This window comes from Myxozyma melibiosi (genome assembly GCF_037950935.1).
Source record: "Myxozyma melibiosi strain Phaff 52-87 chromosome Unknown BZA70scaffold_1, whole genome shotgun sequence".
Classification (NCBI taxonomy): domain Eukaryota; kingdom Fungi; phylum Ascomycota; class Lipomycetes; order Lipomycetales; family Lipomycetaceae; genus Myxozyma; species Myxozyma melibiosi.
Window position 1 is genome coordinate 207,215 of NW_027042915.1, and position 13,581 is coordinate 220,795.

General features: G+C 46.9%; 4 protein-coding genes across 4 annotated transcripts; 2 read left to right on the forward strand and 2 right to left on the reverse strand.

Annotated features, from left to right (window-relative positions):
* Positions 1 to 449: 449 nt before the first annotated feature.
* Positions 450 to 1,404, reverse strand: BZA70DRAFT_270354 (histone cluster 1, H3g protein). Its single transcript, XM_064911284.1, has 2 exons — positions 1,153 to 1,404; positions 450 to 1,082 (listed from the first exon to the last, which is right to left on the reverse strand). The coding sequence occupies exons 1-2, from the start codon at positions 1,196 to 1,198 to the stop codon at positions 718 to 720; spliced, it is 411 nt and encodes a 136-aa protein (XP_064770103.1). The 5' UTR covers positions 1,199 to 1,404; the 3' UTR covers positions 450 to 717.
* Positions 1,405 to 1,943, forward strand: BZA70DRAFT_270356 (histone H4.2; the record flags this gene model as incomplete). Its single annotated transcript, XM_064911285.1, has 2 exons — positions 1,405 to 1,727; positions 1,782 to 1,943. Exons 1-2 carry the CDS (start codon positions 1,578 to 1,580, stop codon positions 1,941 to 1,943), a joined length of 312 nt encoding a protein of 103 aa, XP_064770104.1. The 5' UTR covers positions 1,405 to 1,577.
* A 3,632-nt stretch (positions 1,944 to 5,575) lies between these two features.
* On the reverse strand, positions 5,576 to 5,893 carry BZA70DRAFT_286451 (uncharacterized protein; the record flags this gene model as incomplete). Its single annotated transcript, XM_064913867.1, has 2 exons — positions 5,576 to 5,622; positions 5,692 to 5,893. 2 exons carry the CDS (start codon positions 5,891 to 5,893, stop codon positions 5,576 to 5,578), a joined length of 249 nt encoding a protein of 82 aa, XP_064770105.1.
* Positions 5,894 to 6,125: 232 nt separating this feature from the next.
* On the forward strand, positions 6,126 to 11,034 carry BZA70DRAFT_270361 (RAVE protein 1 C terminal-domain-containing protein). The gene is made up of 9 exons (XM_064911286.1): positions 6,126 to 6,439; positions 6,562 to 6,675; positions 6,747 to 6,815; positions 6,893 to 7,044; positions 7,109 to 7,306; positions 7,372 to 7,702; positions 7,770 to 7,905; positions 7,972 to 9,518; positions 9,580 to 11,034. Exons 1-9 carry the CDS (start codon positions 6,353 to 6,355, stop codon positions 10,840 to 10,842), a joined length of 3,897 nt encoding a protein of 1,298 aa, XP_064770106.1. The 5' UTR covers positions 6,126 to 6,352; the 3' UTR covers positions 10,843 to 11,034.
* The last annotated feature ends 2,547 nt before the right edge of the window (positions 11,035 to 13,581 follow it).

A 13,581-nucleotide genomic window follows, 5' to 3' on the forward strand; every position in this document is an offset into this window, starting at 1 on the left:
CGATGTTTGACGAGTATGACGATGATTTGTATTACGGATCAGATGACGGCGAAGGGGAGGAGGAAGGCGACGAGCGAGGGGCGGGCGAGGGAGATGAGAGTGGGAAGGCTACGTCGTCGTTGTCGGCCGAGGTCTACTTTGATGAGGGTCTGATTGAGTTTGGGACAGGGAAGGCGGCGGTGAAGAAGGACGGCGAGGCGGCGAACAGTGGCAACAGCAACAGCGAGGAGGATGAGAAGATTCGCGGAAGAGGAAACGATCGAAAGAGGAAGGTTGCTCGACGAACAAAGTGGGAAAAGTCGCGGCAGATTCACGAAGGCGAGCTGATGGACCGGCGACGGACTAATCTGGTGAGATCGCTGGCGGCGCGGACGGCGGAGAACTCGAGCACGACAGGATCTGGGTCAGAGGCCGAGAATGGAGGCGGACATGAAAAGGTAAACAAGAGATAAAGGATAGGAATGTAATATTTATAAGCAGCACGAGATTATACGACCGGGTAGTAACAATAACAATAACAAGACCAAATAACAAATAAAAGCACCAGTGGCGACCGCGCGAAAGCCGACAATAAAGGAGACTCAACAGATATTCATAATAATCACTAAAACCCGTATATTGAAAGAAACCTAATGTACACGGCAGCCACCAGCGTTTAAAAACACCTATTCAACCCGAACAAAGCCATTACTAAAATACAAAAACTAAGATAGGAATCTATGAGCGCTCGCCACGGAGACGACGAGCGAGCTGGATGTCCTTGGCCTGGATGGTGACACGCTTGGCGTGGATGGCGCAGAGGTTAGTGTCCTCAAAGAGGGAGACGAGGTAGGCCTCGACGGACTCCTGGAGGGCACCGATGGCCGACGACTGGAAGCGGAGGTCGGTCTTGAACTCCTGGGCGATCTCACGGACGAGACGCTGGAAGGGGAGCTTGCGGATGAGAAGCTCAGTCGACTTCTGGTAGCGACGGATCTCACGAAGAGCGACGGTACCGGGTCTGTATCTGTGGGGCTTCTTGACACCGCCGGAGGAGGGGGCGGACTTGCGAGCGGCCTTGGAGGCGAGCTGCTTACGGGGAGCTAGAGAGAGGTGTTAGGTAGGTGAAGTCATAGATAGAGGAGATATAACAAGACAATAAAGAATACACACCCTTTCCACCGGTGGACTTGCGAGCGGTCTGCTTGGTACGGGCCATTGCTGAGAATGAGAAGAAGTTGTTGTTGGTAAAGTAGAGAAGTGGTGAAGAGATGGGATGCGGAAGAAGAAAGGCAGTGGCGGAGCGGGGGACGCGGGCTTTATAGGAAAAGGCCGGGCGGGTGATGAAAGAGCCCTTACCCCGCTGATTCAAACGACCAGAAAATGATGCGCAATTTTGGGATTTGGAGCCTGTTTTTCGTGCGCGCGCAGCAAACGGAATGTGCGCGTTCCCAAAGAGCTGCTTTGGCCGACTGATGGAATAACCCGAACCCTCAGCCGCCGCAGCTTTATAACCACCGCCCGGCGCCTGCTCTGTTGCTGCTCCTCATACACATCCCTCTCTCCCACTCTCTTATCATCTTCTACTATCATCAACAATGGCTGGCCGTGGCAAAGGAGGAAAGGGTCTTGGAAAGGGCGGTGCTAAGCGCCACCGCAAGATTCTTCGCGACAACATCCAGGGAATTACCAAGCCCGCCATCCGCCGTCTCGCGCGTCGTGGTGGTGTCAAGCGTATCTCTGCTTTGGTGTGTATTCCTTCCTACTCATTCTTTTCTGTTTATGCTTACTAACAACACCAGATCTACGAGGAGACCCGCGGAGTCCTCAAGTCGTTCCTCGAGAGCGTCATCCGCGACGCCGTCACCTACACCGAGCACGCGAAGCGCAAGACCGTCACCTCGCTCGACGTCGTCTACGCCCTCAAGCGCCAGGGACGCACCCTCTACGGTTTCGGTGGTTAAGCGTCTTCTTTCTTTCTGGCTGATATGTGTACATTAGAGGGATACTGGTATTAGTGTTGTTGTGGGTCACGGATTTGTATATTATTTTAGTACAACGGGAGTTTTATATTTGAAATCACGTGTAGATTATGTAACCATAAACACTGACGTCACCGTCTGAGCCGTGCCCTGCCCTGCGCGTGACCTGCCCTACGCTGCGATTATGTAACAATGACTGGACATGGCTAGAAGCTGTCTGACCAGCACCGAAGCCCGACTGTCTTTCGTCATCACATCTCATTCCTCGGCCGCTTCTCTTCCTCGTCCTCCAAATCATCGTCTTCCTCGCCTTTCCTCTTCCCATCCGCCTTATTCCCTTCTCTCTGCGTGCGCATTTCTTCTAGACAATGGCAGACTTCCTCCTCTTCGATCCGCCAGACGTCCATCGTCCCGCTTCGACCCTCCCCTTCGACCTCTCCTACTCGTCCTTCAACTCAAACGCCCTCCCTCCCCAGTACATGCGACGGGAGTCCTGCTCCCTTCCCGCTTCCCTCTCCTCCACCCCAACCGAGCCCTCCTTCTTTGCCACATACTACAACAACCTCAGCAATAACAGCTCCAACACAAGCAACAACATCAACAACAACAACATCAACAACAACGGTGCCAACAACTCCTCCGCCCTCGGCCACGACAGCGCCAGCAACGGAGTCGGCATGATCGGCACCAACCCCAGCAATAACAACGAGAGCTTCAGCTGCTACTCTCGTGGTCCCGATGGCGCCCCCGGCGGCCTCGATTCCATGCCCGCCCTCTCGCCCTCGCCCGCCTTCGACGAGGTCTCCTCCCTGCGCGACCCCTTTGGCACATCCTCGCAAGATCTTCAGAATCAGCAGCAGATCGCTGGCGAAAAGTACTCCCTCGGCCGCAGAATGTCAGAAGGTGAAGACTCTCAAGCTGAATTTGAGCGCTTTGCCCGCACTTACTTACGTCTACCCCCAGATCCATCAGTCGAATACGCATTCAAAAACCCAAAGCTTGAGCGCACCATCTCTGACGTCCTCGAGGACGAGCTCTACTCGCCAAACATGTCGCCCGTCCAATCCACTACCTCGGACGACTTCCTCGTTGACTTTGCCGATACTCTCCCGCAATCCTGGTCGGTCAAATCAATGCCCGTCACCAGAACTGCTTCTCCTTCTTCCTCCTTCAGAGACCTCTCGCCTTTCCGAAAGTCCTCTCCTTTCTATCCTGGCCCTCCCGCGCCTGATAGTCCCATGACGCAGTACAACATGTTCCCAAAGCTCCCTGTTGCTCCTACCTCGAATGCCTCCGTCGGCCCGTCTTTGGCTGTTGAAGATCAGCGTGCCATCAGTACCTCTCCACAGCCATCCACGCAGGCTAAGTTTGCTCAGAACCAGCAAAGGAGCATGCAGCAACACCTTCAGCAACTTCAGATGCAGAAGCAGAAGCAGCAGCAACAACAGTTACAGCAACAGCAATTGAAACTACAGCATCAGCAGCAGCAGCGGCAACAGCAGCAACAACAGCAACAACAACAGCAGCAGCAGAATCCACGGGTACCGCCGACAAGCGCTTCACAGGCTCCGATTCAGCAGCCGTATGCTCAATATACGTCCACGCCTGACTCAAATCAATCTGGCTCTCAATTCAATACTTCCACTCTGAACCCTCTCGCACAACAAGGAATGCTCTCTGATCAGCCCGCAGTCAAAACCATCTCCCCAAAGGAAGCATTACTCGACTTCACTCAAGATGATGACATGCCTGATCTGCAGTCGCCTCGGCCATCTCGTATGTTTGCATACACCCCGAGCTCATCTGGCGGAAGCACTTTGAACTCTCATTACGATGGCGTTTCCTCCGATCTCGACTCGGGCGACGAAGGTGCTGATTTTGAGCTATTTGCACATCCGTCGGGATATCCGAGGTCCGTCAACAGCAACATGATGACCGCCGATCAGCGAAATCAGTTGGACGACAACATCGATTCCACCACTCAGTCGTCGGCACTCTCATCCCCTGTGGCGTCTGACTATGATGATTCGTCGCTCACTGCATCTCCGGCGTCGTCAGTCACATCCAAATATCAGACCGGTGCATATACTTCCGAAGGTGGTATGAACATCGCTCCTCCCATTGCGCGAAGTGCTGATTCGGGTGACGAGTCTGGTATCCAGATCTGTCCTGACTGCGGCAAGCGACTTCCTAAGTCTCAGAATCTTCAGTTACATAGGAGGTCGCACAATTCTACTCCACCTCGCAAGAAACTTCCTCTGTCAGCTCAGACTGGTCCTCACAGATGTGGTTTCAATAACCCTGCCACCGGAAAACCGTGCAACAAGATCTTTTCGCGACCCTACGATCTTATTCGTCACCAAGAGACCATTCACGCGTCAAATCGCAAGACTTTCAAGTGCGATCTCTGTGGCGATGATACCAAGACTTTCTCTAGACAGGACGCTCTAGCTAGACATATTAGAGTATGTATCCGTTTATTTGTACTTTTAACAACTAGCGGTTTGCTAACAATTCTTGACTTTAGGTAAAACACGAGAAAGGAAAATAAGTATACTCGGTTTTCCAAATAGTCGATCCAAAGCGATCGATATATCACAACTGCATACGGGCGTACAGGTTTTGGTGGGGGTTCTAGCGTATAAGCTCTTCATCGCAGCAGGAGCTATGAAGAACGTTCGGGAGGCTTGCTTGTTTCTTTTCATTTATATATCCATATTTTGTTAATGGTCTTTGTTCTTATATATTATCTCAAATCCTGTCATTGCGAGCACAATGACAGATGCCGAGAAGAAGGTGTTTTACGTCAATCAGGAGTCTTTATATGTTTACGGTCAGTGTACAATTGTTGGGAGCGCATAGCATTCATTTATTATTTCAAATTCTGGGGGGTAGGTGCACGGAGGGGATTGTATCGGATTATGTGCTGCTATCGTGTCTCAAGCTTATCCGCTTATTCGGCTTTATCTTTGTGTTTGCGTTCTATTTATTCTGTATTGGTTTTGGTATAATAGTGTTTGCTTGCGCCTTTTTGGTTTTTATCGGGAAATGGTGTATAATTTAATTGTTTGTCTGGATTGCATAATTTGAGGTCTTTAGCATGTTTTATCTGTTTTAATGCTATGCTCTATCAACAACAAATCTTCTAACTAAATGTTACTAATATTTGAGGACTGACAAGTCGATCAATAGTCACATCCTAAAATCATCGCCATCACTATGTCTAGCATTTGTCTCAGTTTGCACTGCATGTCACATCCCTCGACGCTCTTCCTTCGAGACATTGGTGTTGTTGCCTTATAGCACACATAAACCAAGCCGCAGACATCAGATCCACCAAATTCACTCAAAGGGCTGAATGGACTATCGAAAACGCGGATCATCAACGCCGAAAGGGAGCCAATGATCGCAGAAAATCGTCTCAGTCACGTATGTCTGAGCAGCGCCGGTCGGAGCAGTGCCTGCCTAAGCATGTTATAATAAGCGCGGAAACCGCGCAGCTGCCACAGACGTAGTCCTGCTATAACGCGTCTTACTGGTGGCCAGATCTTCGTGGCTCATTCCGGTTCTCGTGAAGCGCACCGGAGCCACGATGCATCTAAAATGATGATCCCTTAAATGATATTTTTCAGTGCTTGCGCAACGGAGAATTTTGTAAACACTAAGATAATCGTCTCAATGTCAGTAAAAGCTATCCCATAATAAGAACCGTAATAAGACAGAAATGTACATTTGATTGCAAATTGTCGTCCTACAAATCTACCCAGAAGCGGGAAGATGACGGCAGAGAATATGAACTGGATCTGGCGGAACGACTCGTCCCACTCTGCTTGCGCATCAGAATCATAGCTGCTAACTGACGAGCAAGTGCTATAATCCTCGTCGATCTCGTTGTCTTCTCTCGGCACTGGTGCGGGGCTCTCTCGGTACATGGCGGGCTGAATGTATTCCTTTACTTCTGATGCAGGGCTGTAGTTTCGTTGATTTCGACTTTTCGGGCTTTCCTTCAATAGAAATAGAGCTCCAAAACAGAAAAGAGTGGCAAGTATCGTTTAGAAGTAGTCAACCGCCTATAAAAGGACGAAGGGAACGTGATGATGAAAGATGGAGAGTTCAGGAAGAAGGTGGGAGACGGTGAGAAAGCTACTTACTGCTCGTGTAGACGAGAGAAATGTCCTGAAACCTTAATTCTCGCGCAAATGCTAACTGGAGCTTATCGTCTCGAGATGCTCTCTTAATCAGTGCATCTATTCCACTACTCTGCTCGTTGCCGCAATCAGTGAATCAGCAAAGGAGTTTTTGGTTAAGAAGAATCTTCACCGGAATACTAGGACTGGACAGGAATTGCTCGTTTCCTCTCTTACAATACACGCGAAGATCGACTGGCAAGAATGGCGTCACCTGGATTGCATCCTGGCAAGCCCAACTCAATCAACCAGGCGCTCAGCACCGCGTACTGGAATGATATGAGACTACTGGTATGTTCTTCACGAGCGTGCTATGATGGCGGATATAATCCGAGGGTTTATTTCGTACTGGTTGGCTGCGGGAGACCTGATCAGTTCCAAACGGCAATGCGATTCCTCTAACTATTTACTAGGCCTATGTTTCCGGCAACAACCTAGTCATTCTATCTCAGCCCGGAGTGCTGCGGCAGACGATATATCTTGATCGCGATGGTGGTCCTTTGGAGATTGAAGAAACCACGGGATGTGTATGTTGATCAACGAATTGATTTCTATTCCGGGAGAGAGAATTGCCATTAACAGAGTTGTGATATTCCAGATCGCGGTTGCTTCGGGACCCAAGGTACTGATATATAAGCCGTCCAACGAACGAGGTGATCTGCTTCGGGTGAGTACAACTATTTCATTCTGGGTTCTGTGCCCTCGATTGCCTTTTGCTGATCCGTCATGTGAATAAATAAACAGTGGGCGTTAGTATGGACAATACATCTAGACCTACACGACGGGATTCCCACTGGCGTCAGCTGGGGAACTGAGGAGGAGTTATTTATCTCTGGAAAATCAATCTCGTTATGGCGCTTTTTCAACGACGGACCGCATCGACTATGGACAAAGGAGTAAGTGATCTCTGAAATTGAATCTGTCTGTCGCTTATGGTACTAACGACGTATACAATCTTAGGCTGGCTATTCCGGCAATGTTGTCCGCTTTCTCTTTTGACGCATTTTTGGCAGCTACGGTCGGCAAGAACGATAAGCTTGTCAAAGTCTGGCGAAGATTCTCTTACGACCTATCGAATGTGGACTTTGATTTCTCTTACCTGGCGCATCCACGAGCAGTCACTAGCCTGAGATGGCGCAAGCCTTTTAGCAAGTCACAGTAAGTTCGCATATTGCTGAGCTTCCCAGAATATGGAATGTGGAGCGGACTCTGATTGATTATAGGTCGATGGAAAATATACTGTACACTATATGCGCCGATGGAATTTTACGCATATGGGCGCCGACAGACAGCATCGAGTCATCATATATGCAAATGTGGGCATCGCTAGACCTCTACGATGTGCTTCCTCGAGTCAGACCAGACGAATTGCGGTACAGCTTCATCATTGACAACAAAGACTTCACTCGAGCAACGGAATCGGCTGTCCGGAACGCTAAAGACGATGCGGTCTCCAAAGCCAGACTGCAAAGTCTGGTTGATGTGGCAAGCAAGAACCCAGACGTGTGTGTTGTTATGGATCAAGATGGGAGAATGGCGATCTTGGGGATTGAGGTAGGAGCTAATCTTGGTTTTTATTCTCTGACTTGCAATTTTTCTCACATGATATTATCTCTTCTAGAATATCGGGTCACGCATCAGAAGGGCCTTCAGCATATTCGATGTTGTGTTCGATTCTAGTCCGATCAAAGATTTTCCCAGAAACGCCGGATATCTATCATTCTGTGGATTCGGCGCTAGTACAGCTGCAGAGCCTGGTATGTCGTCGCTTTGGGTTTCGAATGATTTGAGCAGTGAGAAACATGATGCTAACTAGATTACAGATTATGTCTTGTTGATCCACGACTTCAATGGAAGCATTCAGCAGTATGAGGCCAGTTTCGCAGATCTACTGGATCCCGAGTCTGCTAGCCACCGTCTTGTTCTCAAAAACTCTTGGACTGGTCATTACAAGTCAGTTCAGAGTCTCACGCGTACTGCGGACGGTAAGGCAATGCTGTCCTCGAGCAATCATGCCGAAAACATTATTTGGAAGCCGAAGCCGATGTTTGGAACGATCAAACTACAAGAGTCGAGTATTATCATGGCACCTGACAAAGTCCAGCGGGCTGCTATACTTCTTGAAGGAAAATATGTTGTGACGGTTCAGAGTCAGACTCTTACTCTCTGGGACTGCCAACAGAGAAAAGCAGTCAGGATAGCCAGCTTACCTTTGGAAAGCTTGGGCAAGAAAACAATTCTGAATTTCTTGCTGCTGCCGGAGAGTAGCTCTGTTGACCGGGTGTTCCATGTGGTTGCTGTGTTCAGCGATCAGTCTGGCGTTGTCTGGGAGGTCCGAGTCCCATCTGAATCCAACGGGGAGGTCAATGGCAACGGTAGTGTTGGATCAAATGGCATGTTGAGCGTTTCCAACGGATACGGCTCACTGCGTGGGAATGGTTATCATAGCAAACCAAACTCAGGCCTGTTGAAAATGCTTGGGTCTTTCAAATTTCCTGTGCCTGAGGGAGATAAGCTCTCTTTGGTTATATCCGTTGATCCTGTGGGGTGGAACTCCACTCTTTCTGGATCCATTGACACCTACGCCCGCGACGTTGTCACAAGCATATCTTCTGATGGTGTGGTGAGATCCTGGACTGCGAAGCTTCAAAGTCAAGGCGAACCTCTGCAGTGGCTGCAGACAGCTAGCGTTGATACCGGCATCAAGAAACTGGACCTGGCCAAAGGGAGCAGCATGAAGAAGATTGCTTTGGTGGACAGTTCGTCTACAAGGCTTACAATCTGGGACATTGGCGAGGAGCACTTGGAGTTTGAAGAGAAGTTTGCCGAGCACGATAGCATATGCGATCTGGACTGGACATGCACGCCAGATTCTCAAAGTATCTTGGCCGTGGGATTCAAGAATCGCGTTCTTCTATATTGCCAGCTGCGTTTCGATTACACAAAAGAGCTGCCGGCCTGGGAATCTTTCCGGGAAATCAACATTCGCCAGTACACTCCACGTGACATTGGTGACTCGCTCTGGCTTGACGATGGCACGCTGGTTATTGGATCTGGCAATCAACTGTTCACACATGACAAGAAGGTCGATACACATAATGCCATCAAAGCTCTGCACCTCAGCTCGCATAAGCTGCCGCTCCGCAATATTTTCGATATTGTATCGGTTCTCAACGGCCCTCTACCAATCTATCATCCTCAGTTTATCGCCCAGTCGGTCTTTCTAGGAAAGGCGGAGCAAGTGCGCAAGGTTTTTGTCACTTTGTTGAATGCGCTGAAGTTCAGTGTTCCTTCGGATTCAAACATCGCCGATATTGAAAGCAACTTGGGAATGGATTTAGACGAGTTTTATAAGCCCGCTGAGGAGGAGGTATGTTGGACTCTTCATTTTTTGACTTATATTATCTTGAACTATTCTAACAGGCATATAGGCTCCTACTGGTTCTGGCACAATGTCTCGCGCTGAGAAGTACTCCAAGCTGTTTTCCAATGGCAACTTCGATGAAGTGGACTACTCAACATTCAGTGAGAAGGTTGCTGAAAATCTCAGTGATTATTTGAAGCGGCTATCTCTTCCATATCTCACTAGTCACCAACAGATCAGTTTGACAGCAATGGTGGAAGCGATGGGCCAAGTGGAAGAGCACAGAAGATCTTTGGATGAAAATGGGATCCGATACTTTTTGGCCTTCAGGCTCTTTGTCTTGCACCGTGATTCTATGCTGCAGATGCCTTATCGAGACCACACTTGGGCATTTCACTCAGAGTCTCAGGAAATTTTGGTGGATTTGGTTTCTCGTTCTTTTAATGGAAGAATGACCTGGCAGCAAGCAAAAGAGACCGGTATATTCATGTGGCTGAAAAGCCAAGATGCACTTCAACAGCAGTTCGAGAATATGGCCCGTATTATCTATACAGACTCGGAGCCTAGAAATCCGGTTAGCTGCACTCTTTACTATCTGGCGCTTCGGAAGAAACAGGTACTGCTGGGATTATGGAGAATTGCTCATGGACATAATGAGCAGCGAACAATGATGAAGTTCTTGGCAAACAACTTCTCAGAACAACGATGGAAAACTGCAGCGCTCAAGAATGCATATGTGCTACTAAGTAAGCAGCGCTACGAGTATGCTGCTGGCTTTTTCCTGTTAGGAGATAGTCTTCGAGATGCTGTGAGTGTCTGTGTGAGAAATCTTGAAGATATACAACTAGCTATTGCCCTTGCTAGAATCTATGAAGGTGGAGAGGATGGCCCTGTGTTTCAGGATCTTCTCAAAAAGGAAGTTTTGCCATTGGCCTACAAAACAGGAGACCGGTGGTTAGCCAGTTGGGCATTTTGGAATCTCAAGCGGAAAGATCTCTCCCTCAAATGCATTATAACATCATTTAAGGATGAAATCAGACCTGAGGATCTGGGGTCATCAGATGCCCTTGAGATGAAATCGTTTTTGGTCGAGGATCCAGTCCTGGTTGTTCTGTATCAGCAGATTCGCAAAGTACTCGAAAAAGGACAGCAAAATGCGATCACTATCACTCCACAAATGGAGACACAGTTCGTACTCCACATTGCAAAGCTGTATGATCGAATGGGTTGTGACTTGTTGGCCTTGTATCTTACAGCAACTTGGAAGTTTATAGATGTCAAGGAGAAGAAGCCTGAAGCTCCGAAATCATTATTGGATATGTGGGGTTGAAGCATTGTTGTATGACAATAAAGAGAATAAAAGAGGTGCATTCTAAAGCTTGTTGTATGAAATTCAGTAGCCATGTAGTTCCGACTTCCAAGAACAAGACACTCACAATTATTGCAGAAAGTAGAACATAAATGCTGTCTGGGCTGCAAGTATGATGATGATGATGATGATGATGATGATATATTTATGTTTTAGGCCTGTTGTGACAACTAGGTTATGACAGACTATTGATGATGATATATTTATGTTGTAGGCCTGTTGTGTCAACTAGGTTATGACAGACTATCTCCCTCTTCTCCTCTAGATAGAACAAAATAGATCCCAAGATTGTGTCACAATAACAACCAATTCAATATCAAATAAATCTTTGAGTCAAATTAATAACACAAAGAAATTTCGCAAAGTTCATTCAAACATATTTTAAGTCGAACATCAAAATTCGCGCCTCAAATCAACCCCAAGCTACTGAGATCTATCAAGCCATCTATCGACTGTCTGAAACCAACACCAAAGTCTCCATCTATTGGCTTTGCTCTGTTAGCAAAGTAGAGGGCGGCATTCGCGTCCAAGCTTCAGCAACTCAAGCAGCCCCGTCGCCAGACTGCGTCAATCATGACTGCTCCTTGCGCTTTCTTTATAAGCTCGTTGATGACCTCGCTCTTGGGGAATGAATGACAAGTTTCAGGCCAAGTCTCCATCAGATATTATCAATATGAGGGCGAGCCTCGACTCTCTAGTGACAAACCCTCTGTGGATATCCCTCGCAGCAGTACCAGCTGTATTGTGAGCTTCCGGACTGGACATGGCTTTATTAACAGCTACTTTGCAAGACATGGCAGAGAGCCTCGTCCCTCTCCAGAGTGTTGGTGTGAAATGCCACTGCAGTCAGTTGAGCATGTGCTTCATTCTTGTTGCAATCACAGCAATGAAAGAACTAGCGCTTTTGAAGATATCCCTATGGCCGAGCGCACGCTCAACCGCATTCTAAGGACAGACACAGGTCTTTCTGCACTTGTCAAGTATTTTGAGAAGACCCATGTCGGCACCGGTCACTGGTATCATCAGCAGACCTCTCTCACTCAGAGCCAGATGGATGACTTATGGATCAATTTCTTGGTGGTTTTGAGAGCGGGCCTTGCGAATTTCGGGATGGCTGAGTAGTAGTGAGATCTTATAAGGAAGTCGATAGCTTGGATGGTTTTTATTGAATTTCTTGGATTTTTACCTCTCATTTGAAATATGTTATAGTGAAATTCGCGAACTATCTTGGTGTTATTTCTGACTTGGGGATTTGTTTTATGCTGAATTTTGTTGACACACGGCCTTAGGATCTACTTTGTTCAATCTTTTGTCTATTTTATTATCATTATTTAGTGGAGAAAGGGGAGATAATCTGTCATAACCTAGTTGTTGCACCGGACTTGAAACAGAAAATTATCATCATCATCATCATCAAAAAATAAAAATCCAAAAAATTCAATAATAACCATCCAAGCTATAAACGTCTTTAAGGGACCTAAATGCTACTCATCCAACGCGAAATTTGCAAGGCTTGCTCTCAAATACACCAGATAATTGATCCATAACTCATCCCTCTGGCTTTGAGTGAGAGAGGTAAAAATTGCTGATTGTTTTGTTTATTTCTCTTTTTTAATTTTCTGAAGTAGAGATATGGCTATAACAGGGTTACTCTGCTGCATGAATGGATATTGTACCAGATTTGCATCTATGTTGGCTAAAAATAATTCCTCAACTTGGGTCATATGATATTCGCATATTGCATCTGAGTCAGTCATTTGGTAACATTGCAGATTTATCTTGGTAATTTTATATATAGTATTCTTACAAATGAATTGGTAGGTGTAATGGGCACCCTTACTGTGAATATGAGTGAGTATGATGGCAATAAATCTATTTTCAAAGTCTGTGTGCAACACTGGACTATGACAGACCAATGTATAAGAGTGAAATTCATAATCAGAAATTCCTACAGAATTTATATCTGCTATTTGAGGAGGTTATATTGAGGTTTTGCAGGAAGTTCTGATGTTCTTCGACTTGGTTACTAAATTATATTGTAGCATTATTATTGTGGCCCTATGGAACTGATAAATCATTGGTGATGAACAATCTTTTCTTATTATTATATTATAACGCCGAGCCCCTTGTAGCGGTGCACCCATTGTCAGCGCGCTTCTACATATAATTCGACCATTCTCCCTTCTCCACAACATCCCACACCAGCAAACCATGGCATCCACCAAAATAAATCGAGTTATTTAGAAGGTAAAAAAAAGCGGAGCTGTATAAGCGCTGTTAAGGCATATAATTGATTGTGAAAGTACCATGCATGACAGGATGAACAATCAACATGTTTGATGATTTTGCTGCACAAATTTCTTGAAATTGATTGAACCAGAGAGAAGAAGAGTATTTTACTTGATGTATTTTCACCCTAGAAGAATAAAGATTGATTGATTTATGTTTGGCAGACGTGAAGATATGACTTATGTTTTAAGGGCAGAGCTCGATGCAGGACACATCGAAAAGAACTCGGCCTTCAGATTCGCCAAACTACAACAAGAAGCTTTGAAATACACCTTGCTTGTCTGTTTGACTATTTAAGAGCCTTGTGGGGTTAGCATGTACGAGATCTTCGATCTCTTTTATGAGAGGTACCACCCTTGGGTCCAGGCAGGCATGTCGGACATGCGGGAGTCGACGAAAGGAGTGCGCACG